The sequence below is a fragment of the Lissotriton vulgaris genome, chromosome 9, assembly GCF_964263255.1.
Source record: "Lissotriton vulgaris chromosome 9, aLisVul1.2, whole genome shotgun sequence".
In the NCBI taxonomy this organism is placed as follows: Eukaryota; Metazoa; Chordata; class Amphibia; order Caudata; family Salamandridae; genus Lissotriton; species Lissotriton vulgaris.
In genome coordinates this window covers 464,888,417-464,916,005 of record NC_141697.1, presented here as the reverse complement: position 1 = coordinate 464,916,005, position 27,589 = coordinate 464,888,417, and the positions used below count along the sequence as shown (strand labels likewise).

The following is a 27,589-nucleotide window of genomic DNA, read 5'->3' as shown; positions in this document are numbered from 1 at the left end:
CAATGGACCTTATCTTTTCCACAAGATCTGACTTTGAGGCATGGGGCATAACACTCGAATATCCCACTCCAATAAAGTATCCATACGCACTATTAAACAGCACGGCTCCCCTAGCAACAAATATAAAAGTAAAAACATCTTCCATTTTAAGAGGAGCAAGAAATGAGACAATCACCCAACATATAAGGAGAGAACCCGTGTCTACCAGTACAAAACCAGGACTACTAAACCATCAACCAGACGTAGACCAGGACTGGTCCTGGATCCCACAAGTATTGAACTCGCATCGATCCTGATGGAAGCAGTTCAGAAGGAAAAAAGCGAGCAAGAAACATCATGGATCGAAAGAAAGTGGAAAGGAAAATAAGAATCTGCTCTTGGAATGTCCGTGGTTGGATCGTGAGACAATTGGCTTCCTGGGTTCTTTTGACATAATTCTCTTGCAAGAAACATGGAATGTTACCCCCAGACAAATCGCCGGATATGAGGAACACCATGTGATGGCGGAAAAAATAGCAAAATATGGTCATCCAAGGGGGGGTTTTGTCCACATTTATAACAAACAAGTTCAGTTGGAAGTCAGAAATAATGGACTCAGGGGTAAATTGGATACAAATCACAAAGTTAGAAAACAATCAATCAACAATAGAAGATGGGTGGAAGTTACTGATTTTAAATGTCTACATTCACCCTGAGAAGACCACAAAAATCAATAAACTGTTAGAACTTCTAAATTTAATAAAAACATTACAAATAACGCATCAATTCTACGGGATGCTGATTACAGGTGATTTCAACAGTAACTTGAAGAGAGTAAAGAATAACAAATGCAAAATCCAAACAATAAGGAACGAACTGGAATCATTGGGCCTAATGATGCTAAATGGAAATATAAAGGGTGACCAACCTGCAAAAATTGCTTACATGTGCGGAAATAAAAAATCCATAATAGATTACACATTAATTAGTAAAGAGTTCATACAACTGGTTAATCATTTTGGCATCATAATACGACCTGAAAGCGACCACTTCCCGCAAGAAACTATACTGAACTTAAACTCCCAACAAAATGCAAGTATTGCGTCAATAGCTATAATCCCGGAAGTTTACAATTTAAGGAAACTCAAATGGAGAGGCGCCATAATAAACACAATAATGTAAACAGTGTATATGCAAGTAGAAAATACACCGAAACCGGAACTTCACTTGCTTGCAAAAAATTGGGAAAATCTACATACACTTTTGCTAGAAAAATTTCCGGCAAAGCCAACAGCGAAACATGCATATGACGCCCACAAACTGCCATGGTATACCACAAAGCTAAGAGACAAAAAAAAGGAAATTGTAAAAAAATTAAGAAATAAGGCCGCAATAAACCGACAGGGAGTGGTTATAGACAATAGCGAGTTACAGAAAATGCGGAAAGAATATAAAAAAGATTGTGGAAATACAAAAAGGCTATACACAGGGATAATATGGGTAGACCTGCTAAGGACTAGTAAACTCCCAAATAGCAGTGAATTCTGGGGCCTAATCAACAAATTATCAAAAGGACCTGGTGTGCAGCAAAACATAGGAATAAGTGAAACCTCATGGCTGAAACACATAGACACCCTATACAACAACCATACGTTGCATCCTCCGTGCAAAGAATCAAGGAAGGAAACAAACAAGAGAAAGGACGGGGGAAATGAAGTAACAACATACAGAAAAGACAAATGGGAAAAAGAAACACCAAGCTGGACACCTATGGAGCCATCCCCATTGACAACAGTGGTTCTTCCAATTTGTGTGGTGTCAACAAACATTTACATTTTCCACTCTGCTCTTCGGGCACTCCTCTGCACCTTGGTGCTTCTTGAAGGTCCTCAAACCTGTAGTGGAACACCTCTGAGAGCAGTGGATGCGCCTCATTGTCTGTCTGGACGACAAGCTAATACAGGACCAGTCTCCTCAAAAGCTGTTGCTCCTCCTAAAAATTATATTTATTTTTTCCTGAGAACAGCATAAAGGGCCTCTGTGAGAGGCTGGTCTGATATATGATGTCCACTAATATAAATGGGCACTTTGCACCGGTCCAGACAACCCTTATGGTGATTTAGGAGGTCTTAGACAACCTTAGAAAGCTCTCTAAAGTGGCAGCTGTGGAGAGCAGCCTTTAGGCTTAGTCCAGGAGTGTAAAGCAGCTTGTTTTACCAGAATGCAATCTTATAGTATAGATTAAGTGAAAAGAACTATACCAAGTATTTATAAAAATATGTATTTATTATATAATACTCTCTAGAATGTTCAAGTATCTCCAACACAGAGATAAACACAATGAACACAATACTTTACTTTCAATATCGCTTTCATAGCATCCCAGACCATAGTGATTGGCGTGTCTTAGGTATCCTCGACCCCCAGGTAGTTCCCTGTCGCCTTCTATATCTGCTTAACGATCTCCGGTCTTCGAAGGAGGGTTTCACACATCCACCAGCTGCGGGATGCCTGATCTTGATGTCGGAGGGCAATGTCATACACCACCGCCGAGTGATTGGATAACGAACGAGGCTCTATCTCCACTTTATGGGAGCCCAAAAAGTAATCACGTCTAGCATATGATTTATGTGCGTGGGAGTAGAAGGCGTAATCCTGTGACTTTGGGTGTGTGTCTCACCACAGATCCCACAGTCCCATCTCCTGCGACAAGAGACCCCCCCCATACTGACGGCTCCCATCGACCCCTGCCTCTGTGTCAAGCTGTCATGAAACCATTGTTGAAAGATTGTGTGTTATAGAAGCCCATTGTGACATGACAGGCTATATTCCATCATTTCACATACACCCTACTGCTATTTAAGGTATCTGCAGCTCTCTTAAACAGGCGCATTACCCCAGCAAATTATCTGGTTTCAGGAGGGGGAACATGGCGGCAGGGCCGGACTGGGAGCCAAAAGCGGCCCTGGCAAAGTGCTCAGCCCCCCCTGGGGGTTGTGGGTGCTGCCGGAGTCTTTACCAGGGCCGGTTTTCGGCCGATTTTGTAATAGGGCCGATTTTGCAGCTATGCTGCAAAAACGGCCCTGTAACAAAAACGGCCCCCAGGTGCCCAAAACCGGCCCCCACCCTTGCGGCGCACCGGGGGATGCCCCGGTGCCCACTACGGCCAGTCCGGCCAGCTAGCAGAGTGGGTCGGCAGCTCCATCCATGCGAATCAGCTAGTATTGAAGATAGAGTTGTTACCTGCTCTCTTCAGTTGAATACCAGTTGCAGTCGGGGAATGAAGTTGGGTCTTGTGTTTTTTTCCCCCTTCTCCCATGTCCTCTTAGGGGACGATGTGCGGGCATTCAAACCTTCAGTTGTTCGCGGCAGCAAGCGAGCTCCTTAGTATCAGAGCAGTTCAATGCGTTCTTCCACGACGCTGAAATAATCTCGGCAGGTGCATCGCCAGGAGAGCCAGCACAAGCTGCGACAAACTTGCGGCAGATGAAAGGAAGCAGAATTGTAGGGCAAAGGCAGAATAGGATTGCTGGAGGTACCTCGCTTCAAGGGAGTGGGAGAATGGTTGGAGGATACAGCAGCACCAGAGTCTATGGAAACTGGGAGACAGTGGTTTGAAGTAAGGCTTCTACTTGGGGCTGCACCAGGAAAATATAAGAAGTCTGATATTGAAAAGCAGGCTGTGGGGGAAAAGTTATACACTAAGGTCAAGGACTTTTTTGCAAAGTGAGTAGGACACCCAAATTGTGACTAGCAGAGGGAAGGGTGGTTCTCAGGGCAAACAATTAGCAGGGTCTACTCCACGAAAGGCTACAAACTCTCGTCCACCAGAGTACCATTAAAAAGGGATCCTGTGTCAAAAGATAGAAGGAGTAATACTGCTGCTAGAGTGACACCCTGGGGTCCTTCTTTAAAGCTCAAAAAGTGAGGCTAGAGGATCTCTAGTCTTATCCCTTGCCGGCACACATGTTGTCGTCTTTCCTAAGTAACAAAAGACTTCCACTCAATGTATTTTTGTTTACGTTTCTTTATATTTCATTGCAGTTTAAACTCCAGTTTTTCAAAATTGTATCTTATATCTTCAAGATCATTATGAAATGTATTTCTTTCAGGCAATGTCTTTATGGTGTGTCCAATGCATTTCGGGCATTTACATCATGCCCTTCATCAGGGAATCGACACTAAAAGCAATAAAGTAAACGGCCATTAGTATGGCTCTTGGCTGTATGAACAGATATGCAAATTGAATAAACATTTCAATAAATGTGGTCTTCTAAGTTATTATGAAAAACTGTGATCATGCAGTAAAAGAATTGTGCAATCATGCTTGGTTCAAAATTATATCCGGGATGTGTGGGGACTGGTCGGGGTGTTTAAACACTAATGGTGAATGTAAGCGGAATCGACGTGTCACTTACATGCCTGCCTGCAAGGGTTATTTGGAATCTGTGGAGAGATTCAAAAAGCAGGTCAGCGCGTGTTTACTGAGGGCTTCAGTAAAGCACACAGGGATTAAGTCTATCGATAGTATGTGACTGACCTGGAGTATGATGAAAAGGAGTTCTGATCTGCTGTTCGTCTTCAAGAACGCCGGCATAGGATGCTTGCCGCGTTTAGATATTTTGAACTTGGCCGATCACGTGACGCGTCACGTGTTGGGAAAATGGAAAAAAGACTACAGGGGTCTAGGTCTGATCGAATAGAGAAGTAATAAAAGGAATGCAATATATTCAGAAGACTGGCTAGCCGGCATGTCAATGATAAAGGCTACGTAAAGACTGGAAGGTGGCAATATGGTGTGGTTGTAAAGAACCGGTGTGCAATAAAAAACGGGTGGAAAAAATTGCGTGAAAAGGGGGGGTTGGGGATCGAACTCATGGTGTTTGGGATGGGAGTGTGCTGGTGCTATCGGTGTAGCCACTGTGGTGTTGGTGGAAAATGAAAGAAAGCAAGTGAATTGTGGTGTCGGTGTCAGTTGATGCAACATGAACAAACACAGTAATAACAAGTACAGTCTAATTGAGCAATTCTTTACAGGTAACAGGAAAGTTCAATTCTATCGTTCAAACCCATCGGTTTTTGAGTCGACAGTTTCTGTATCCAGTAGTTCTCTCTTCTCAGGAGGTGTTTGTTGTTGTCTCTCCCCTCCATTTTGTGGATGGTTTCAAGAACGATAAATTTAATTTGTGAAACGTTGTGTTGTTCTTCAACAAAGTGTGAGGATAATGCTGACTTCTGGTTCTTGAGGCGAATGTTTGATTTATGTTCTGTTAGACGCACCTTAATGCGTCATTCAGTCTTGCCAACGTACATTTTGCCACAAGGGCATCTTATCCCATAGATCAGATTGCTGGTGTCACAGGTTGCATTAACCCTTAGTTTGATAGGATTGCCTTGCCTAGGATGGTGGATGATGTTTCCTCTAATTATGCTGTTGCAGTTTTTGCAATTAAGGCAGGGTTTGGTTCCAGAGTATACTGTGTTCACGGTGGGTTTGTTCTGTAACATTTCTCCCAGGTTCTTTGCCCTAGTAAAAGCGAATAAGGGTGGTTGGCTAAATGACTGTTTGAAGTCAGGTTCCATGTTCAATATTAGCCAATGCTTTAGAATGATTTGTTTGTATTTTTTGCTGGCTGTTGAATATTTAGAAACCACCACGGTCCGTGTTTGGTCAGATCTTACTTTGGGAGTTAGGAGTTTAGTTCTATCCATGTTATGAATCCTCACTTTGGTGTTTTCAACTAAGGTTTGTGGGTATCCTCTGTTCGTGAATTTGTTAGTCATCTCATTGAGTCTTATGTTGAGTGTAGTTTCATCAGAGGTAATCCTTTTAACTCTGGCCATTTGTGAGAATGGTAAGTTCCTAATCAAATTCGGTTCATGAAAGCTGGGGTGTAAGAGCATATTGTTTCTGTCTGTGGGTTTGACGTATAAATCTGTTATGAAGCCTTGTGGTGTTACAGATATTTTCACGTCCAAGAAGTTAACTGAGGTATCTGATATATCCCAAGTTAGTTGGATTTGTTGGTCTATTGCGTTAAACTTTATGAGTTCCGTTCTCAGTGTCTCCTCAGTGTCTGTCCAGATGATGAAAAAATCATCTATATATCGAATTATCATTCTTAGGTTGTTGGTCCATGTTGTCTTCGATAGGATGTGTTGATTTTCATACCATTGCATGAAAATGTTTGCGTACACGGGTGCGGCTGAATTGCCCATGGCCATCCCGGTGAGTTGTTGGTACCAACCTTCTTTGGCTTTAAAATAACTGTGGTACAAGGTGAAGTACATTAGTTCCATTAGGAACATCTGAAAATCTTGGTCCAGGTCCGTGTTCAAAAGTGCTGCTTCCAAGGCTTCAATCCCCATGTCGTGGGGTATACTCGTGTATAAACTGCATACATCTGCTGTACATAGAATCAATTTCTCATCTGGATTCCATGGTGTTTGCTGTAGTCTCAGTAAAAATTGTGTGGTGTCTTTGATGTAAGTTTGCATGGATTGTACTGTCGGTTGTAGGTATCTGTCAATCAGCTGTCCAATCGGTTCATGTAGGCTTCCTCGTGTAGAAACGATTGGCCTCATAGGTGGGTCCCTGATGTTTTTGTGAATTTTCGGTACCATTCTCAATGACGGGCTTCTTGGGTTAGAGGTTATGAGGAAGTTTTTTGTTCTCTCAGTGATGGTACCCTGGTTTTGAGCTCGGTCAATGATGGTCCGTAGTATTTTCTGATACTCTGGTGTGGGGTTATGATCTAGTTTACAATACGTGTTGATGTCATTGATGTGTTCCATCACTTTGGTGTCGTACATAGTGGTGTTCATGATCACAAGTGCTCCGCCCTTGTCCGCTTTGGTGAATGTCGTTCGGTCATTGGCTGCCAATTTGGTCAATGTGTCAAGGTCTTTTTGTGTCGTGTTCCTTGATTTGGGTTTGGTGTGTCTAATTTTACTGAGATCTTGTTTGACTATGTTTTCAAATAAATCCAGTGTCTTATGACTTGTTGGTGCTTGGAAGGAGCTCTGGGGACGTAGTCCCAGCAGTTGGTCTTTCTCTTGTTGTGGACGCTCCAATACTACGTTGTCAAAGAAGTGTCTGAGTCGAAGTTTTCGCATGAGCTTAAAAAAGCTCACTTCTAGTTCTAAATGGTCCGTAGAAGTGGTTGGTACAAAAGAGGTTCCTTTTTGGAGTAATCCCAGTTCATAAGTACTAAAGTCTTGGTCACTAATATTAATGACTAGTTGTTCTGTGGTTGGTTCTTTTTGGATCTTTTCTCCTTTTCCTTGTCCTTGGTTATTGCTGTGGTACTCCTGGTGGTCGGAGGGTCTCTTTCTTTGTCCTTTTCCCTTCCCTCTCCTGGGTCTCCTTTTTGGGCTTGGCCCTGTTCTAAAAAAGAATTGGTGTCTGGTGTTTTGCTGGTAGTGGGTTCTTCAGCTGGTATTTGCTCTTGTGGTGTCCGGGTTGGTTGAGACTTGCGTGGTTTGTTGCTAGGTTCGCTGTCGGTAGATGAAGTGTCAGTATTGGAATTGTATGGGCGATTCCTACGTTTCTGGGCATAGATGTCAGCCCATGTGCAGACTTCACCTAGTCGGTAATCCAAGGTGTCCCTTTTAAACTTCCGGATTTTGCGATCATTAATTTCTCTTGAGTGGTGTTCGATTTGGTTCTTGATGTCCTCCAAAGTTGTTTTTAATTCGTCTTCTGACATCATTTTAGATAGTTCTGTTGATGTTTCTTCAATTTCAGCTGTGAGTTCATCAAGGATAGAGGATAATTCTTGAATGATTAAAAGGATCAAGTCCAGCGAACATTTATTCAGAATCTCGTACCAGCGTTCTTGGAATTTTTTTAGAATGCTTACAAAGGGATGGTTTCAGTGCAATTCTTAAGCCACGTGGTATATGTTGATTACGGTGGTATTTAATGAGAGTACTGGCATGAAGTTGTTGGTTGGTTTTCCTTTTTGAGAGATAAAGTAACTGTTTTATGTTTTGCTCCTTAGACCGGCTTGTGGTTTCCTGTGTGAGTTCCTCCCTGATAAGTGAATAGATTTGGTCCACATCTTTGGCTTCAAACGCAAAGGTGGAGGCTCTTGCCTCTGTACTTTTCGATATATCCTCATAGTTGCTCATGATGTTGTTGTTTGTGGAATTTATACGGTGCTTGCTATCAATCCAGGGGACACTTTATGGGATAATAAGACTGAGGTCGGATGGATGCACAGCTCTGAATTTTGGGAGGTGAATATACAGTGTTAGGTAATGTTGATTTCGGTTTTGAGGTGCTCCGCAAGGTGACGTCGAGGGCCCAAACGGCGTCAAACACAATGCTCAAAAAGTGAGGCTAGAGGATCTCAAGTCTTATCCCTTGCCGGCACACATGTTGTCGTCTTTCCTAAGTAACAAAAGACTTCCACTCATATTGTATTGTAAACTAGATCATAACCCCACACCAGAGTATCAGAAAATACTACGGACCATCATTGACCGAGCTCAAAACCAGGGTACCATCACTGAGAGAACAAAAAACTTCCTCATAACCTCTAACCCAAGAAGCCCGTCATTGAGAATGGTACCGAAAATTCACAAAAACATCAGGGACCCACCTATGAGGCCAATCGTTTCTACACGAGGAAGCCTACATGAACCGATTGGACAGCTGATTGACAGATACCTACAACCGACAGTACAATCCATGCAAACTTACATCAAAGACACCACACAATTTTTACTGAGACTACAGCAAACACCATGGAATCCAGATGAGAAATTGATTCTATGTACAGCAGATGTATGCAGCTTATACACGAGTATACCCCACGACATGGGGATTGAAGCCTTGGAAGCAGCACTTTTGAACACGGACCTGGACCAAGATTTTCAGATGTTCCTAATGGAACTAATGTACTTTACCTTGTACCACAGTTATTTTAAAGTCAAAGAAGGTTGGTACCAACAACTCACCGGGATGGCCATGGGCAATTCAGCCGCACCCGTGTACGCAAACATTTTCATGCAATGGTATGAAAATCAACACATCCTATCGAAGACAACATGGACCAACAACCTAAGAATGATAATTCGATATATAGATGATTTTTTCATCATCTGGACAGACACTGAGGAGACACTGAGAACGGAACTCATAAAGTTTAACGCAATAGACCAACGAATCCAACTAACTTGGGATATATCAGAAACCTCAGTTAACTTCTTGGACGTGAAAATATCTGTAACACCACAAGGCTTCATAACAGATTTATACGTCAAACCCACAGACAGAAACAATATGCTCTTACACTCCAGCTTTCATGAACCGAATTTGATTAGGAACTTACCAGTCTCACAAATGGCCAGAGTTAAAAGGATTACCTCTGATGAAACTACACTCAACATAAGACTCAATGAGATGACTAACAAATTCACGAACAGAGGATACCCACAAACCTTAGTTGAAAACACCAAAGTGAGGATTCATAACATGGATAGAACTAAACTCCTAACTCCCAAAGTAAGATCTGACCAAACACGGACCGTGGTGGTTTCTAAATATTCAACAGCCAGCAAAAAATACAAACAAATCATTCTAAAGCATTGGCCAATATTGAACATGGAACCTGACTTCAAACAGTCATTTAGCCAACCACCCGTATTCGCTTTTACTAGGGCAAAGAACCTGGGAGAAATGTTACAGAACAAACCCACCGTGAACACAGTATACTCTGGAACCAAACCCTGCCTTAATTGCGGAAACTGCAACAGCATAATTAGAGGAAACATCATCCACCATCCTAGGCAAGGCAATCCTATCAAACTAAGGGTTAATGCAACCTGTGACACCAGCAATCTGATCTATGGGATAAGATGCCCTTGTGGCAAAATGTACGTTGGCAAGACTGAACGACGCATTAAGGTGCGTCTAACAGAACATAAATCAAACATTCGCCTCAAGAACCAGAAGTCAGCATTATCCTCACACTTTGTTGAAGAACAACACAACGTTTCACAAATTAAATTTATCGTTCTTGAAACCATCCACAAAATGGAGGGGAGAGACAACAACAAACACCTCCTGAGAAGAGAGAACTACTGGATACAGAAACTGTCGACTCGAAAACCGATGGGTTTGAACGATAGAATTGAACTTTTTTAATTGTATTGTTGGGCATACCAACTGAAGAATGGTAGAATGTTCTTGCTTCGCCCTGATAGTTAATTGGGTGGTATTATGTATCATGTTATGCTGAATAATTTATCAGAGGTTGGCTTGATGTATACGTTTGGGGCTCCTAATTTTTTTTTACTGCAATTGAAGATTTTAAAGGCTGCTGCAAAAATGTGGGATGGGGTTCAGTCCCTTTTGGGGATATCATACTACAGTAAATCGGACACCAGTGCGGTATTCACCTGGAACTCTGGAGAGTTCACTGAACATTCTGGCAAAACCCCTGAAGGACTCTGGAATAATGCGCTGAGGGGAGATGGTGGAAGCGAGCAAGGGCCTTTCTTAGGATACTTGTAGGACACTGAAGTAAACCCTATGGAGATGGATCTTCAGGATCCGAAACCAAGAAAGGAGGTTATCATGCTGGTGTGGATATATGGTTGCAGCAGCTGCAGAAGAATGCATGAGACCCCCTCACCTGGTTTGGGAAGGATGCCTGCCAAGTGTGAATGTGGAAGAGCCATGGCAAGTATCTATAAGCATGCTTTATTTTGTAATTAAATCTGCTCCATTAAGGAGAAACCACTTATTTACTTTACATAGAGTCTATTGGACCCTGGGGAAGTTGGCTAAGATTAAAGGTGATGGGGATTCCAAATGTAAGAGGTGTGGAGTTCGAGAAGGGGATGACATTCATATTGTTGCTAGCTGTCCTGTCTTGGAAAGCTTCTGGAGGAATGAGGGTAAGACAATCTTTGAGATCTTGGAATTGGGAGTGGAGGCGAGACCCAACTTAATTATGTTTGGTGCTGCACAGCAAGGATCTGTATTTTGGGGCCTTTTCAAGTTTCAAAGCCAGCTGATATTTTATTTGATCCTTCTGGCTAGGAGGGAGATATGTAAAATGAGGTGCCAGCCCCTAACCCCAACTTGGAGGGTGAGGTGGAACTCAGTAAGATAATTCAGGGAACTGCACAAAAAGATTAATTGGAATAAGAGGAAGGTTGCGCAAAAAGATTAATTGGAATAAGAGGAAGGTTGCGTCAGGGTCATTCTGGAATTTTTGGGAATCTTACAGAAGATCATGATGTCAGATAATTATACCTCTTGGTCATCTCTAGATAAATTGCACTGGGTGGTTCCTTGGCACCGACATGGATTGAAAACAGACCCGATAAAAGCACTAGGGGAAGATGAGACCAGGAGGGTGTTTGCTTATTAGAGGTGATATGAGGACAAATAATTAAAAAAATCTCTATCTGGCTCCTGCACCCAAATTAATTTCTCTAGAGGAGATACATTATTTCACAAGGCTATATTTCACAAAAGGCCAGTGCCCCTGGAAAGGCTAAATGCTGGAGCAATGTCTGTTAAAGGAAAGTTGTACCTGACATGTGATGACTCTGCCCCAGCACAATAGGCTAATCAAAGCACTATGCCACATTGTATGCTGGAGTGTCCTAATTGCACATTGCAACTGAATGGCTGGTAAGGATAGGTAGTGACACTTGCTTATGTTTCAGGAATAGGAAAGGTAATGAAAGTTGCTGGCGTGAGAATAACATGACTCAATGTCCTCTAGAGTTATGAAATATTTTCACACCGCAAATTCTCATTTGATATACCATATGTGAAAGTGAGAAGGGAGTTCAACTAATTCCCATTTAATTATTGGCCTCTCAGCTATGTCTGTAAAGTAGTGTTGGTGCCACAATTTACATCAGCTCCTCACACACTTACTATGGTGTCCATCATACCCCCACTGTTATTAAACATCTACTTAACTCCCTTACCAAGCCTGATTAAATAATTCAGCCCCACCTGTTACAGCTATGCAGATGACACCCAAATCCTTTTTAAAAATGTAAGGTCTGTAAGAACTCTACAAGTGAAAACTTGATGTCTGCTGTTGGCCCTTAAACACACAGATAATAAATAACCATCTAAAGCTAAATATCACAAAGACAGGGATTATGACCTGAAGACAATGGCAGAAATACCAGCCTACCACCATATGGCCTAAGGAACATGAGGCTCCTCCATCAATATAAAGACGAGTGAGAAACATAGGGGTAACCATGGATTCAAACCGTATATTTGACAAACACATGTTAAAAACATCAACGGAGTGCCTTCTACCTAATCAAAACACTATGTTGTATCCTTCAATACCTTTGACACCAATTGAAACTACAAAATATCCTCACAATCTTAATCTCCAAGCTTGACTATGCCAGCAGATTATACCATGGTGCACCTGCATTCATCATACGCAAAATACACTCATCTAAAACGCTTTTGCAAGTTTCTTCTCCAACTTCACCCAAGAAAACACATGCTTAAAGTCTTGCAGTCACTGCACTGGCTACCTATTGCAAGAAGGCAATGTTCAAGGCACTTTGCATTGTTCACAGAGCCAACACGGAAATGGACAACTATACCTACAAGTTAAATTCAAGCAATACAAATAAAACTGAACACTGCACTCCAGCCTTTACCCACTCATCATACCACATAACCATAAGAGGAAATGACAGAGGCCTAAATCACACTGACCTAAATCACACTGGAAAAGTTGATGAATACCACCAATACCAAAGGATCCTGTGCTTAAGTGGGCTCAGTGACGGCTGTGCCTGGGGTCAATATGACAAGTTTGCATATGGGAATCGGGAGATAACATTAGCTGATGAGAGGTGCAAAGTACCTTTTTATCTGACAATACTATCTCAGTAGGAAAGATAGGCAATGATGAATCCAACGTTGGGATATTTGCTGATGGATTCTTAACTTAGAGAAGGACAGCAACAAATGTGAACCTCCATTAATGTGCAGGGGAAATTAATACTGGATTAAGAGAGTTTTGTGGTGCCTTTTTACTACTATGGTGAAGGCACAAGTCAAAGATGGCCTATCATTGATGAACCTGCGTCGCTGAAACAGTTGTGTGCAAAACTGAACTTGCTGTATGAAGCTCCTGAAGCAGACAACCCTTGCTCTTGGCACAGTAAAGTCCACACAAACCATGCCCAAAAAATACACTGTCACAGTTTATTATTATTCTTGTTCTTGGAAGAAAAAAGCGAGTCAAGGGATCTATGCCGTCAGTCGTGGGTAAAACACAGATGTTCGAGGCCATGAAGAAAAACACATTGATGGCAATACATTTTAATGTTCTGCCTCCCCAATATTACACACCTTCAGTATATTAGTGTGATACAATAATCCAAGTTAGGATACTTGTCAGGATCAGAAGCGGGGCTTTAGGTACTTAAGTTTAAAAGGAGGCAAGGATAAACCTCAGTCTCTTATTTAATCTTACACCAACAATCACAAACAGCTGGGATTCCAGAATGCTCCTTTGTTTGATGACATCAGGTTGGGTAGTGAAACCTATTGTGACATCATCCACTAAATGGTCCCTTTAACTGCTGTTTCACAAAAATGTTCACTCGATATTTCAGCTTGCTACACTGGAACCATACACGAGAATTAAAACGGATATTAGGAATTATGCAGCTTGTTCAGGTGGATAAACAAGTGAGCCCAAATAAGGAGCTAAAACATAGGCCACTTGGCCCAAATTGTGCTAGGAATGATCAAGAAGGTCGGTAGGTACTGCTTAGAATGGATTTCTGTGATATAGGGGAGACTGTGGCATCTCATCCCATTCTGAAGGGGCTAACATTTTGCCTAACGCCACTGGGCAAAAGCATCATTTTTCTTTCATTAAAAAGAAGACCTGCCAACTTCAACAAAAACCTCACCCTGTGAGGAGTGGGCGGGGAGGTGATCGTATGATGGGAGCAGATCTCGTGTGTCACACGGTGGCATCGAGTGAGCTGGCAGATCTGAAAGAGCGCCGCGAAGATTCAGTATGTGGCACCAAGAACTCGCCCAATGCAATTTATTTAGTTGATAAATTCAGCTGGGATTGCCGGTGCATTTTGTTAAATTAAGTAATTAGGCTGACGAGGACTTGCCCCCACTCCTCTATAAAATACATGGCAGAAGAGCCGCCACCAGACTTGAGAAAGCTGGAGAATCATAAATACAACTGAGAAAGAGTTCACGTCTCATTTGCATTTTAAACCGAAGTTGATAAGCTTTTCAAAATAAGCCGATCTGAATAGGAATTTTGACGAGCGAGCTTCGCAGCAGATCTCGGTGAATAAAAGTGCACGTGTTGCCGGCAGGGGCCTCCTTCCCTTCGTGCACGGGACTCCCAACACCTGTCACAGCAGCCCCTACCTTCTCTGGGCTCAAGGGGGAGCTCCACGGATAACATATGTGAGGAGCGGCGCCCATGGAAACAGGATGCAACAAGTGCAACGGATCCTTGCAAACAGTGCGGACGGCTCGAACTCTGTGCATTGCAACAAAAAAAGGCATCAGGGCAGTAAATCCCAACGGACGATGGGTAGCGGTGCTGAAGACGGCTTCTAGCATAGGCTGCCTTTATGGCGCAGATAAGGGTGAGATCTTCGTCAGGTCCCTTCTTTTTTCTGACACACCTTGAAGCTGGTTAGTGAATACCCGACGAGCTTAGGGCGCACCAGTACACTAATAAGATCGGATAGTGCAGGGGCACTAGGCCATGTGTCCGGACTCCTCTCTTTGGAAGCCTTCATTGATGATTCTTCCTGTCCTCACGCGCAGATACTAAAATGAGTCTTAAAGCAGTCACACCCAATATGTCACCTCATTGGGAACGCCCATGTCGCCCCTAACGAGTGGTCCTACCCTCCTGATTGCTATGCAAGTAGGAACCCCTGTAGCGAAGCGATCTCGCGGCTATCAATTCTCCCCCCACCAGACACACCCTTATACCCTGTGGAGGTGTGGCTCCTCCCATTGTCATGACTCGCGGCGCGGATTGGAGAGGCGCAAGCTGAAGTTCCCGCCCAGTGGACACACCTCCTTCGGCCTGGATCAGCTGGCCCCACCCCAGCCCTCGCTGCGGGGCTGAGAATTGGTCGCGCGAGCTGTCAGTCTCCCGCCCCTTGTCAGGGTGGTTTGAGTGCTGCTCTAGCTGAGGGAGTCGCGGTCATTGACAGCTCTACGCAGCGAGCACGGTGACCGCAGCGGAGCCCGGGACAGAGGCCGGGGCTCGGCTCGGAGCAGAACTAGCACAGACACGGCTATGCGGTGGTACAGCGGAGGGGGACACGCTGGGGCAGCGCTCCGCTTGGGGCTCCTCTTGGCAGGCTGGATACAGGTGAGCGTCGGGGATCCCCAGGAGGGAATGACAATGATAGAGGCACGAAAAATCCTAGGCGGACAGCTCGCGCCAAGAGGTGTGGGTGACAGATCAGTGATGAGATTGTGAACGCTGGAGAGTAAGGGAGAGTTCCTAGGAAGGGAAAGTTGGTCACTGGGGGGATTTAGGAATCACTAGGGAAGTAAGCACTCAGAAGTGGTGGATCCGACCAAGGGAGAGACTGCTGGTCTATGCAGGAGAGAGTGACTCCCTACCACAATGGGTCGGACTTGGGTCCCTGGTGTATAACGGGGAGGTTCTTGCGGGGAAAAAAGAAAATATTGAGGTGAAACATTTTTTGGGATGTGGGGGCTTACCGGAACCTTGATCACCGAGAGAATATATTTCTAGTGGATTGGACAAGTTGCTTAGCGCACTCCCCATGTACGTCTGCTTATTATTGAATACACGAGTTGCCTACGATTTAAGTTTGCGAAATGCAGTGAGACTCCCCCACAAGGGCTTTTTCCCTCCTATCCCGTATGGACTTGTGCATGGAGCGGTCTTTTGAGGACGGTCATTAGTTCCAAGTAGAGTGTAGGCTAGCATGGTTTCTTGAAACCCTCCATCTGCAAACTTCGCAGTGCGCCGACCCTTCGACACAAGGCGTCCTTGTACGTAGTGTAACATCCAGTTCGATTTTCCAATCCCGGCTATCTATCTCTGCTGTAGAAAATATGTAAGCTCTTTTTAAGTGCACGCTGTGCTGCACTCCGGGGCGCAGTTTCAATCCACGCGTCGCTGGGAGTGATCCTTGCATCTGATCAGAGTTAAGCCCAGATTGGGCTGTCTGTTTAATAATACACTGTTTTGCCTGATTGGAACTGGGAGCAGTTGGTTACACCTCCCCCTTCGTTCCCACCTGCCCGCATTCTGGCTTACACAGCCCCAGCTTTCGTTGCATCTGGCTGCTTTAAAACGATTTGCGTGGTGCTACGTTACCTCCATTTGGACACGTTTCTTTGAGTGTGGCTGATGGTAAATTTAATGAGAATGTAACGTTTCCTCAACGCATGCTCCTACCCGCGTAGGGGAGGGTTTCGTCTAATTTAATAATATTTTCTTATCATCTAAATCACATAAACAAGTTGAGATGTAAATAGAGGTTTGCAGTTGCAGTGCAATGTATTGTCGTGTTTGTTTTTTAAACCTATGTTTGATTGTTCCTAAAGACACAAAAGCACAGCTTAATACGAAAACCTCACCTGCTAATTTATTCTCTAGCCTAGTGTTGGTATGAAAGCTCATGCGCACCTCTACAGGGGCCCTACTTCAGGTCTGTTCGGTGCTGGGAGTGCTCTCCATAGTAAGGGACTACGTTGGAAAGAGATAAGAGGTACAATACCATCTAAAATCTCGAGTGGAAAAAGTAGCTGATGTTAATTGTGTTCACCCCAGTCCTTTACAATAATAGTTTTTTTTCTTGAATGTGATTTATGAATTAGACGGTTTTTGATGTACATGGAGTGCCTTCTCCACGGGGTACTGTTACTATGAACTGCATTATTTGTCACCTCTTTCACCCCCCCCCGCCACTTCCAAAAACGTATCTGTTTGGCATCATGTTTTGTTTGCACAGTTCGTCTAGTAATTTAATTTACGCCCCCTACTACAACATATGCGTGGCATATACACTGTGCTTGGACCTCATTTTACATTATTGGTATTTTTGCTACTGCTCCTTAAGTGAAATGGTCCCACTGTCCTTTTTTGGGGATGCGTGTAGGCAGCCAGGGGGTTGGGATTAGTGTGGGTTCTTCATGTCCATGGTCTCGACTTGTTTAACAGTAAGTGTGTTAGTATTTCTAGAAGTGTTCCAACAGGATATAACTGGACACCTTTTTTTTTTAAATTTTTTTTTATATATAGCATTGTCTGAGTTTGGATCTAAATCCCCAGGCTCCACATCACTGTGTCAATGACCAGTGTCACTACATTGCTCTTTTTGTGAAGTGATGACTGTTTCCATGTAAAAGCTCCGATTTAAACTCGTTTTACTGTGTGGGTCAGTCAGTTAGGGCTCATGGCTGCTGTAAGGTATTATTTTTTGTAGGCGTTAACTGGTGAGGGCATCACTTGATTGTACTGTCTGTGAGATGGTTGCCCCTGCATGTCTACACGCCACAGCTCCAAAATACCTCTTTTGGTGAGACCTTGATCACACTTTTGTTGGCATGTGATTGCATGGGAAGGGCAGTAGTGCTGTAGTAATTACCCCTCCTCCCCTTGCCTGCACTGCTTTCTTGTTGTAGGCCTTCTTAGACATTGCCCTCGAGTGCATGCATCTTCGTATAGGCAGGCGACTCATAGCCTTCTTTACATTGTAAGATGTACCCCTCCCATGGTTCCTTTGCTTCTTTCATCCTCATGTGTAGTGCTAATTCTTGTTTAATTTGTATTTTATCTGCACTTAGACCTTCCTGTACTTCCCTGTTTACAAAAATGTGCATTCTGTATAGTGTCTCCCTGGTTCACTCCATGTATGAGGTACATGCCTAGCCATGCTTCATCCATGCTCCCAGTAGCTTATTCATTTTCTGCAGTTTCCCCCCTGGTTTAATGATACTTTTATCACAAAGTGGCAGTGTGGTCATTGAGTGTAGTATCCCTCATCATTTTATGTCCGCTATTCCCTGCCCCTCAGGAACTTCTATACCGAAGTGGAACTACATATATTTGCCTTTATTTGTATGTTATTGCACAGCTAACTACTGTTGGAAGCCTGTATGGCTATGTGAGTTTTTTTTATTAACACTTACTTGTATTAAAGCCCCTCCCCACCCCCGTGTTTCCAATTTCAACTGAATGTATTTCCAGTCAGTCATATCTAAGTTTATTTGATATGCCTGCATGTATATTTTAGGCCAAAGTGCAATAAAAACACAATTGCTGCATTTTCCCTTGTTATCCTTCCTTACATTGGCTTGAGTGGCATTTTAATATACCTGCTTCTGTGCCTCTTTTTTTAAAGTATCCTAGTATCCACCCTCCGGTATGTTCTACGCTCGGTGTTAGTAGAAATAGAATCCTTTTTGAGGTTGTAGCCCCCCCTCTCCCAATGGGCCTTTGGTTTCAGGTTAATACGTTTAATGGATTGCTGACTGACTCCCCCACCTCTGTATTTCCATGCAGTACTATAGAATGCCCACTTTTGGATGCATGTTCTCCATGCTTTGCTTACCGGTTTCAGGTTGATATTGCTGTTTTTTGGCTTTAATCCTCAGCCCCCTCCAAAGACTCGGCACTAACATGTCTCCTCTCCTTTTATTTTTAGGTCTCACAGGCGGCAGGTTATTTCGAGCTGCAGCTGGGCTCAGTGCGGAATGTAAACGGGGAATTGTTGAACGGAGAATGTTGTGATGACACACGGCCGGCAGTCTCCCCTAGGCCAGACTGTGGCCGCGATGAGTGTGACACGTACCTGCGGCTATGCCTCAAGGAGTACCAGGCTACCATCTCTGCCACGGGGACTTGCACTTATGGAGCTACATCCACTGCTGTACTTGGGGGCAATTCCATCTATTTTTCCCGCACCCTGCACCATGGCAAGAGTGGCGACGATCCAGGCACTTTGGTCATCCCCTTCCAGTTCGCTTGGCCGGTAGGTGACAGGTTGTCCTTGAAGGTTCTGAAAAATACTTGTGATATGTCCATGTCCCTTTTAGTGCTGGTCTACCTCCAGTGGAAATCAATCAGTCATTGTGGGGAACACTGAATTGGTAATTTTCTGAATTATTTATTACTACTTGGATGCCTCCGTTTTTTTTTTTTTTGGAACTAGGATCCATTGGAAAAAAAGCATGGGTTTGCCTGCTCCAGCTTCCCTTCTTCATGGGTACTAGAATTCCCTTTTACGTTTATTTTGCCTTCTCTGTTGCCATCCCTTTAAGCTTATTTTGAAAAGAGCATGTCATCATTTTGGGAAAGTAAGCAAGTCAATAGTGACCTTTTGTGGATCACATTTCTATTGGGAATGGGCATTAAGGACATTAAAGTGGGTCCGGTCATCACTGGAAAATGAAAATTTACTTTTCTGTTGGTAGTGTTCCTAGTTCATGGTAGGCCAACTCTTGGTTGATAAACAAAATGATATGTTCGTTGCCTACTTCACCTTTCTACCTCATACGTTACAGCTGACTTTCCTCTGGAGTCTCCCCCCCCCCCCTTATTTTCAGAAAGTACAAATGTCATATCTTTTTTTTCCGTCTGAAAGAGGGACATGTTTTAATTACTAAGATAAATATTTCCCATTCTGCTGTGTGCTTCTCCACTGTGCCTCAGGGCTTTAAGATTACATTTAGTCAGGCCATTCTTTGGGGGTGATATCGTGTTTTTTTATCACCCAGTGCCTGTTTGGGGATCAAAACCCTTGCTGTGTTCTCGGAATGCCTTTGGTGCAAGTGCCTCTTGTCTCGGCTGTCTTTCATAGGCAACCTAAATGTTGTATTGTTTATGGGGTGCAGACTGCAGATACATACAGGGAGGCTAGCATTGTGTTCCTTGATATGCAACTCTTACGTACCTACCTCATGGCTTCCTTGATTCAACTATGGTCAACCCTTGTTGGCCAACCGGAAGCATTGTTTGAGGATTTTGCACTGTCTTGTATATTTTATGGAGCTAATCATGGAACTTGAAAATGAAGTGTGTGGGATAAAAAATATGACAGAGCTTCCCTTTTCCACTGAAACATACTGTGTGTATGGGACGTTGTGTTTTTATGCAGAAAATATAATTGTAATATTTGTGGTTAAAAAAAAGATCAGTGTTGTATCTCTCAATTTATAGTGTAACCCACCAGGAGGGGCGTAGAATTTGAGCTCAATTATCCCTGCAGCGTACACTTTTTATGAAAGTCAAAGGAGGCGAATCCGTTATGCTTTATAATTGAAACTGAGGAATTTTATGAATGTGTTTTTTTTTGTCAATGGTTTATGATTTGCTTGATGTTTTCAGATTTCCTCTGAAAAACCAATACAAACGTTAATAAGTTATTTTAAACAAAGGCCCTTGAAAATGATATCAATCATACCTTCCAAATGCGTCTCAGTGGGATGGGTGGGTCCTCATTTGGCAAATACTTACTTGCTTGGAATGTTGGCCCAAATGACAAAAAGGTTTATTACTTTGAAATTTTTGACTTTAAGCTATATGGACTTAAGCCAGTTTCTTCAGTTGCCGTTTTTGACAAGCTCCACTTAAATTCAAAGTGTCTTCCTGATCACTTTAAGGCTGTCAGCCATAACCTATTTTTTGTTTACATAAACAGACATGTTGTGTTCTCTGATGTTTGCAGTCAACTCAGTAATCCATGCTTCCCATAGTCTGCTTCAAGTGTGTGCCCCTAGTGGGATGCTGAAATGTACTGATATTTCCACTGAGAGTTGACATCTCACTTCAAATAAACCCTAAATCTGTCTCAATTTTTCCAGTAAGGCACGTTGAAATGGAAGAAGAATCCATATTTTGACAAGTATGAAGTGCACCCTGTTTGGAGTACATAGTGCCGTCTGTTGTATTGAGAGTGCTTCCTGAGCCGTGTTAGACTTGATTAGTATGTCTGCACTTTGCTAGAAGCAAAGAACCAATCACTTTATTTTCGGGAAAAAACATGATTTTTTGTTGTTATGTTAATAATGGTCGTGCATTGAAATACAATTTTGAAAACATTTTTAATTTGAGACAGTGCTCAAAATGTTTAGTTTTGGAGGGATTGATCAATTTACGCACCATATTTAAAATGGAACATTGTTTTGAGTCTAGTCAAGTTTTGGTACTTATATGTCTTTTAACCGTTATGTAAAGTGAATGCTGTTTTTTATGGAAAAGTTACATGGTGGGGGATTCTGACCTCTACAGCCCCTGTTCTCACACCAGGTTCATATAATTAAGGTTGGTTATTTTAAATCCAACACAACTCTTTTTTTGTAGCATTATTATGATGCAAATGTTGTGTTAATTATGATATACAGCTAGGCTCGTTTTTTGCGCTATCAACTGTTAGTGCTGTGGAAATCAATTACATTATGGTACACATTGTATGGGAGGGAACAGTAGTAGAATATACAGTTAGCATGTTTTTTGTACAGGCAAGCTGATTAGATGTTGTAGGGCACTTTTGGTTAGGACTTCCAAGTTTCAGCATCCATTCGCTCAATCTGTTAAAGTTGTGATGGTGGAGGTTTTAAAATTGAAAATGGGGGATTGGTCACTGTTTTCCAGCTGGCAGCTTGTTAATTCACATGTAAAGTGATGCACGTTTTATTGTATAAGAGATCTGCACATGCTTCCTGTTCAGAGGAGACGAGCCATACTATGCCTTAGTCTACAGGTTATCTCTGCACAGTTGGTATTGGCTTGATATATCATCTGGATGTCTGAGGCACAGTTTGTTGTAGGTGTTACGTGGTGTTGCATGTAAACGATAGTGACCAGAGTGCTCTAAGAGCAGTTGGTATGTTGCCAGATTTTGCAGAGCTGGCAGAGGTTACATGGGGGTGGCACAGAGCCATTGTTTGCATTTCATTTAGTGGTCTCTTGCACAGGTTTGCAGCAGGCATACGTTTTGTAGGTTTCTAGAGAATAGCTGCACAGTGCAGGGCGATTTATGCAGTGGTCCATGTCTGTACAGCAAACAAAAATGTAATTCTTGGGTTGGCATTTGAGGGTTATCTGTGCGACTGACAAGAGGTTGCTTTATTGTCCTCGTCCCTAGCTTTAATCTCTCTAGTTTGTAAAGCTTTATGTAGTGTTTCCTAGCTTAGATCCACATGACTGGCAAACATGAGGGGAGATTTTTGGTTATCAAGTGTCTAGTGCTCCTATATTTTAGGGAATATCGTTTACAAGTTATATCCAAATAGCCTACAGAGGTTTCTTTTATGATGTTTCCTGTAGTTCCTCTGTGTGCTGGTAGAGCTTTATAGCAAGCAATCCACCTTTCACGTTTTGTTTTCCTCAGTGGGATACCCTGACGGCAACGAGTATGCCCGAACATGGTTTCCATTCTCATTGGTCCATAGGACTCTGTCTGCACCTGCTGATGAGCCCAATCAGGCCGAAACTGGTCTGGAGTGGCTTGTGTTCCTGTTCCGATAGAATATGGCCTGGTAGTACTGGAATGTTCTTATTAGAGTAGGAAAAAGGCTGATTTGCATATGGCTGCTGCCTGTCTGTAGTAGCATGGTAAGGAAAAAACGGTGGACTGGATTTTTCCCAGCGTAATTACCAGAGGTCGAGATTAATTGATTCAATACACCCATAATGGTTTTTCTTTTGAAGAGATTTGTAGGGCACTACCTGCTCTCTTTATATCTGGCAGATTTTCTTTTATATAGATGTTATTTATTCAAGTGGCTGGTCGAGGAGGCTTTTGGGCTATTCTGTATCTGTGTAATGGTTATGGGTTTGTTTAAGGGATGTTATCTTTTGCAGGGTAGTCCATATCCATGTAGCTGTTTAATGAGAAAGTTGCTTGTGTGCCACTAGTTAGGGGTGGCTTTCCGGAATGGCTGGTATCTGTGTAGGTACATTTTGTTAATAACCTTTGTAAGGGGCAACTAACACCATAGTTGTGGCTTCTTGGAGCCTAAAAAGACAATTGACATACAACAGGTTACACTATGTAGTTAGTCAATAAGAAATAGGAATATTTGTACTGCTTTGTGAACCACGTACATTGCAGTTTTAAATTGCATGGAATTCCAAAGCTGGACAGCTTGACCCGAATAAAGGCTGCATATCATACAGTTTTTTCTTTATTTGTGGACAGTGATATCGCGGAGGATAAAAAATTCTTGATGTTCAGTACAGTTGTTTTTTCTGAGGTGGGTTTTCTAAGATTATGTAAAGTGTAAAGTGAATTATTTTTTTTTTAAATGTATAACCAGTGTTCAAGTATCGATGGATAATGTCATTTTGTTGTTGTTTTTTAGATGGTGAAAAATACTGTTTTGGTTTTAAGTTTTAGTTTTTGTCGAAAGTAAAATTAAAGTCCCATTTTGGCACTGAACTTAAAATCGTTTCTAGAAAATATTCAGGGCATTGCTGAATTACATTTATTGGTAAAAGCTAGGCATCGTAGGACATTTGTACAGCTGAAAAGAGTGTATTTTTTGGGCCGAGCTCACATTACTTGTAGTAATGTTTTGCAAGTTGGCTTGTCCAGATAGTTTTTTTTTTTTTGGTGGGGTGAAGGGGGGTGGTGATAAATAATTGGCAGAGGGGCTTTTGTTGATTTGTACTTACTCAGAATGGGGATCAGTTATGTCCAGTTGTCAACTTGCCAGAGGTTGGTAGTTTTGTTGTGCTGAAGCCAGAAGTCTATACATGCGCACCAGGTCGAGGCTTGCTTGTCGGTATCTGCAGGTGGCGGATGGTACTTGGGTGCAGTGGTTTGTGTTTTGCAGGCGTTGATGTTAAGTTTTCTCGTGTGATGGTCTGTAAATGCTAGCCAATAGTAAGTAACTTTATAAAGTTGTTAACGTCAGGCCTGTTAGTAGAGGTAGGTTTTGCAGATGATCTATATTTGCAGTTGTGAGACGAGGGTAAACGTAAGGTAAAGCACGCATCTGAAACACTGACTGCAGTTGGCATTTTTAAATGGTTTTTAGCCAGGAGGCTGGGCATGATTTGCAAATAATTGTTTATTCAGAAGGTGATACTCGATATATTTTTTTGAGTAGTCAAAGGCTGGCGGCGTACCTCAGCATTGCTGACAACGGTCGGTTTTGTGGAACTGGACAGTTTTGGGCGCACTTGGCAGTGGGTGGTATCGTCACGCCTGGCTGGTTGGTAGGCTGGGATGTGTGTGTGTAAGTCTGCGCCACGCAGTTGGAAGGTGTACCGGTGGAGGTCTGCGCTTAGTGGCAGAGGTTGGGCCAAGAGTGTTCGGGCGATGCTGTTGTAGCTGCAATTGGAAGTGAAATAGTTTAAACGCTCTTGCCTTTCACTCCAGTCTTCTCCCTCTCAGCTTGGGGCGAGCCGACACAGGCGAAGAGGGCGGTTGGATTGCAGAAGGCGCGTTCATTGGGCGGACGCCACAGACGGCGTGCAGCGCGCGCCTGTGTTTTCGGAGGCGGGGGTGGAGACAGAGCGGCGCGTGCTGGCAGCAGTTGCTGTGGGTGAAGGCGCGCGCCCTCGCAGTCTGAGCGCGTGCTGTCGGCGACGAAGGGCGTGCCTCTTGACATCCAGCCCTGGCGCCAATCAGGGACAATTAGACTCACAGCGGCATACCTGTGGCGACACCTTTATGTGAAGAGGTATATCGCCACTGCCCTTTCGCCTTAACCACCAGCCTATTGTCTGGTCTGTCTTTGGGTAAGGGGGGAGTGGAAAAATACACTAGCCAGGGCTCCCTCGCCCCGCTCCCCTCATAACTACTCCCCAACATTTCGCCCAACACTACCATAGACTTAAGAAATTTGTTAACAGCAACCCCCGACTTGATGGGGCGGGAGTCACTTTAGTTGACTGTTGCGACACAAATGTTCAGTTTGATTCTCTGATCCGATTGTTACCAGCAACGACGTTACAAAACACGTAAATAACACTTTTTAGCTTTTGTGTTGCTCAGCATGCGTGAGTGCCCTTTCTTCTCATGGTGTACGTAATGATAGGAACGCGAAGAGGGAACTAAAAAATATAATGTCCGCCCTTTATGCACTTGACAGCTGTGTTTTATTGTGGTTTATGGATCGACTTCAGCCCAAGTTTAAACTCACTAGAAGGTGATTTGAACTGTGAGACATTTGAACAATTCTCAGCCATAACAATCTTTGGAGTTATTGAAATGCCATGATGACGAAGATTACCATATTAACATTAAAGAGGAATGCCATGCTAAAATAGGGAAACCGTTTTCATGCTAACATTCGGTTAGTTTAAAGCGTAGTACCTTTAGAGGCGTAGAAATCCAATGCTGGAGGCAAAGGGTGTTTATTTAGCTTCTGCTTTGCAAAGTTTACAGTTCTACATTGTGGTGTTTGTCCTTAGTTCTGATTCTGTTTTTTGTGTGTGGAGACACCCGAGGAGTATTTGAATCGGTGCACCAAGGTGTATACCCCGAGGGTACCTGGAGAAAGTTACTAATAGCGGTAGACATAATGATTTCGTAGTAGTGAATTTACTAAATACCGCTCAATTTTCACTCAGAAACATTTATTTCAGTTATAAGTGTTACTCTATAGAAAGTGTAATGCCTGCGTGTTATTGTAGAGTGTTGATCCACACCGATATACTTTGACAGTGACACTAAATATGTAAGCAACACATGTACTTCAGTTTCTCACGTAGTTTATAAATATTAAGTGCAGTAAAATTCCTGGTCTTCTCTTCCCAGTATATTTCACTTATAGTATGATTCCAGACTGCTCTCCGTGATGCCTATAACAAGCAGAAATGTGATCCTTACATTTTCACCCTCAATTAAAACAAAGTTTCTACTACCCTCAGAACTATCTAAGGATAGTATTACAAAAAAGTATATGATTTTACAGGTGGAGAATAATCTATTCACTTCCACCGAAATAACTACAAGTCAAGGCATAGACCACTGGGATTCGTTGGGGGGATGGGGCTGTGGAAATATTGAGTCGTTCCCTTTGCAGTTCTTAGCTGCATACAGTGGCAATATGCCAGAAATGAAATTGTCAAAAGCTTAGGATGTGCACAAACAATACTATTGGCGCTGAGGACTGCAGAACAGAAAATAAAACAACCTGCATTTAGGAGCACCACGGTTAGGCTGAATTAATGAAATTAAGGAGGAGAACAAGGTTCTCACCCTCTACTTCTGAATGATGGTGGTAAAGAATATTGAAAGGCAGTTAATCTCTTCCCAAATGCATTACTTGGAGGGATTCATTGGATCTAGGCTCTCAACAGGCGCCATAACCAACAGCTGTACTGTTTGGAGAACGGACCTTCCTGTGAGTATCCTTTGCACCGATAAGCTATTCTGACAAATACAGGCTCAACCTATCTAGACTAATGGACCAAAATGGTAGTGAAATAAATTATAGAAGGTGTATATGTCTTGGCAAGGCATAAACTTGTAATTTATTTGGAGTGTGCATTTGCAACTCACTATTCTCATGTTTCACTATAGATACTAACCATAACCTTTAGCTAAGACATGTTACTGATTTCCCTGGTGTGTCAAACGTTTTACTGATAAATGTAGGAATTTTCTTACACTGTTTCATTGCTATGTGCACTTAGGGAGGTTCTTCCAACTCTAGTAATAAAGGATGTGAATGTGAGCGAGATGCAGAAGGAGTGGTAGTGGAGGAATTTGGCCTTAAATAGAATCTTCTCTCTGTGGTGTCAACTGGAGATTGATAGAATCCAAATTGGTAATTTTTGGAATAAGTGACCAAGAAATATTTTGGTGCTTTCCTTGTATGGGAACCACAGTGCTTGGATGTTTTGCTTTCAACAGTACCATTTTGGAAACATACAGAAATTGAGAGTTGAGCTGCCTTAAAAAAATTAATAGAAGATATCCTCCATGATCTCTAGGTTTATGATTTTGGTGAAGGTTCTTAGTGACTGTGTATCTCTTAATTGATCTAAAGTGTTGGAATCGGTACCTTGAGCTTGAAAGCGACAGGGGTTTGGCATTGGTTTGTTCTGGATGCATTTGTATATTAGTCTGTGCCTGGGTGTGAAATCCAGCTTGTTCTATAGTTTTAACAAAGTATGGAATTGTTCATGTTGAGGCACATCTAGAACCTCGGAAACCGCATAAGGGCGTTAGCCCTCTTGGGACTGAGTCTGCGGAAGACTGTTCCACTGATTTCATTGTATCACATTGGCAGAGTTGTAAGGCATATGAACCAATGAGTACAGCTGTCAACAATGTAGATGAGTTGGTACACAAATTTGCATCAGTACAGAGGAGCCCAAAAGAATTAGGATTCTCCTTTACAAATATAGATCCACTGGGCTCAACAATCCTAGAAGTGCAAAGAGACTTTTTTAGAGACACTGGGAACTCTGTTCTAGAGTGCTGGGAGATGTATGGCGATAAGACTATACTGTTGATGATCATCTTTTGAACAGCTTGTTGCCTTAGGGTGATGGCAGGATATTGGCATTGATATATTTGACTTCTTTATGCATGGGAGGGCCGATACTTGCTGCTACACATGCACTCTGACCCCCCTTTTTCATTTTAAGGGGCA

At 42.8% G+C, this 27,589-nt stretch overlaps 1 protein-coding gene across 2 annotated transcripts in view; it reads left to right on the top strand.

Annotated features, from left to right (window-relative positions):
- The first annotated feature begins 15,105 nt into the window (after positions 1–15,105).
- The window catches only part of JAG2 (jagged canonical Notch ligand 2), a 300,244-nt gene continuing 287,760 nt past the window's right edge, over positions 15,106–27,589 (top strand). Inside the window, exons 1-2 of one of the 2 annotated variants that reach the window (XM_086937916.1) lie at positions 15,106–15,362; positions 18,679–19,005. In XM_086937916.1, the coding sequence (XP_086794042.1) occupies positions 15,288–15,362; positions 18,679–19,005 (402 nt within the window). In that variant the 5' untranslated portion in view covers positions 15,106–15,287. The remainder of the gene's footprint in view (positions 15,363–18,678; positions 19,006–27,589) is intronic. The other variant, XM_086937917.1, reaches the window with a different exon arrangement.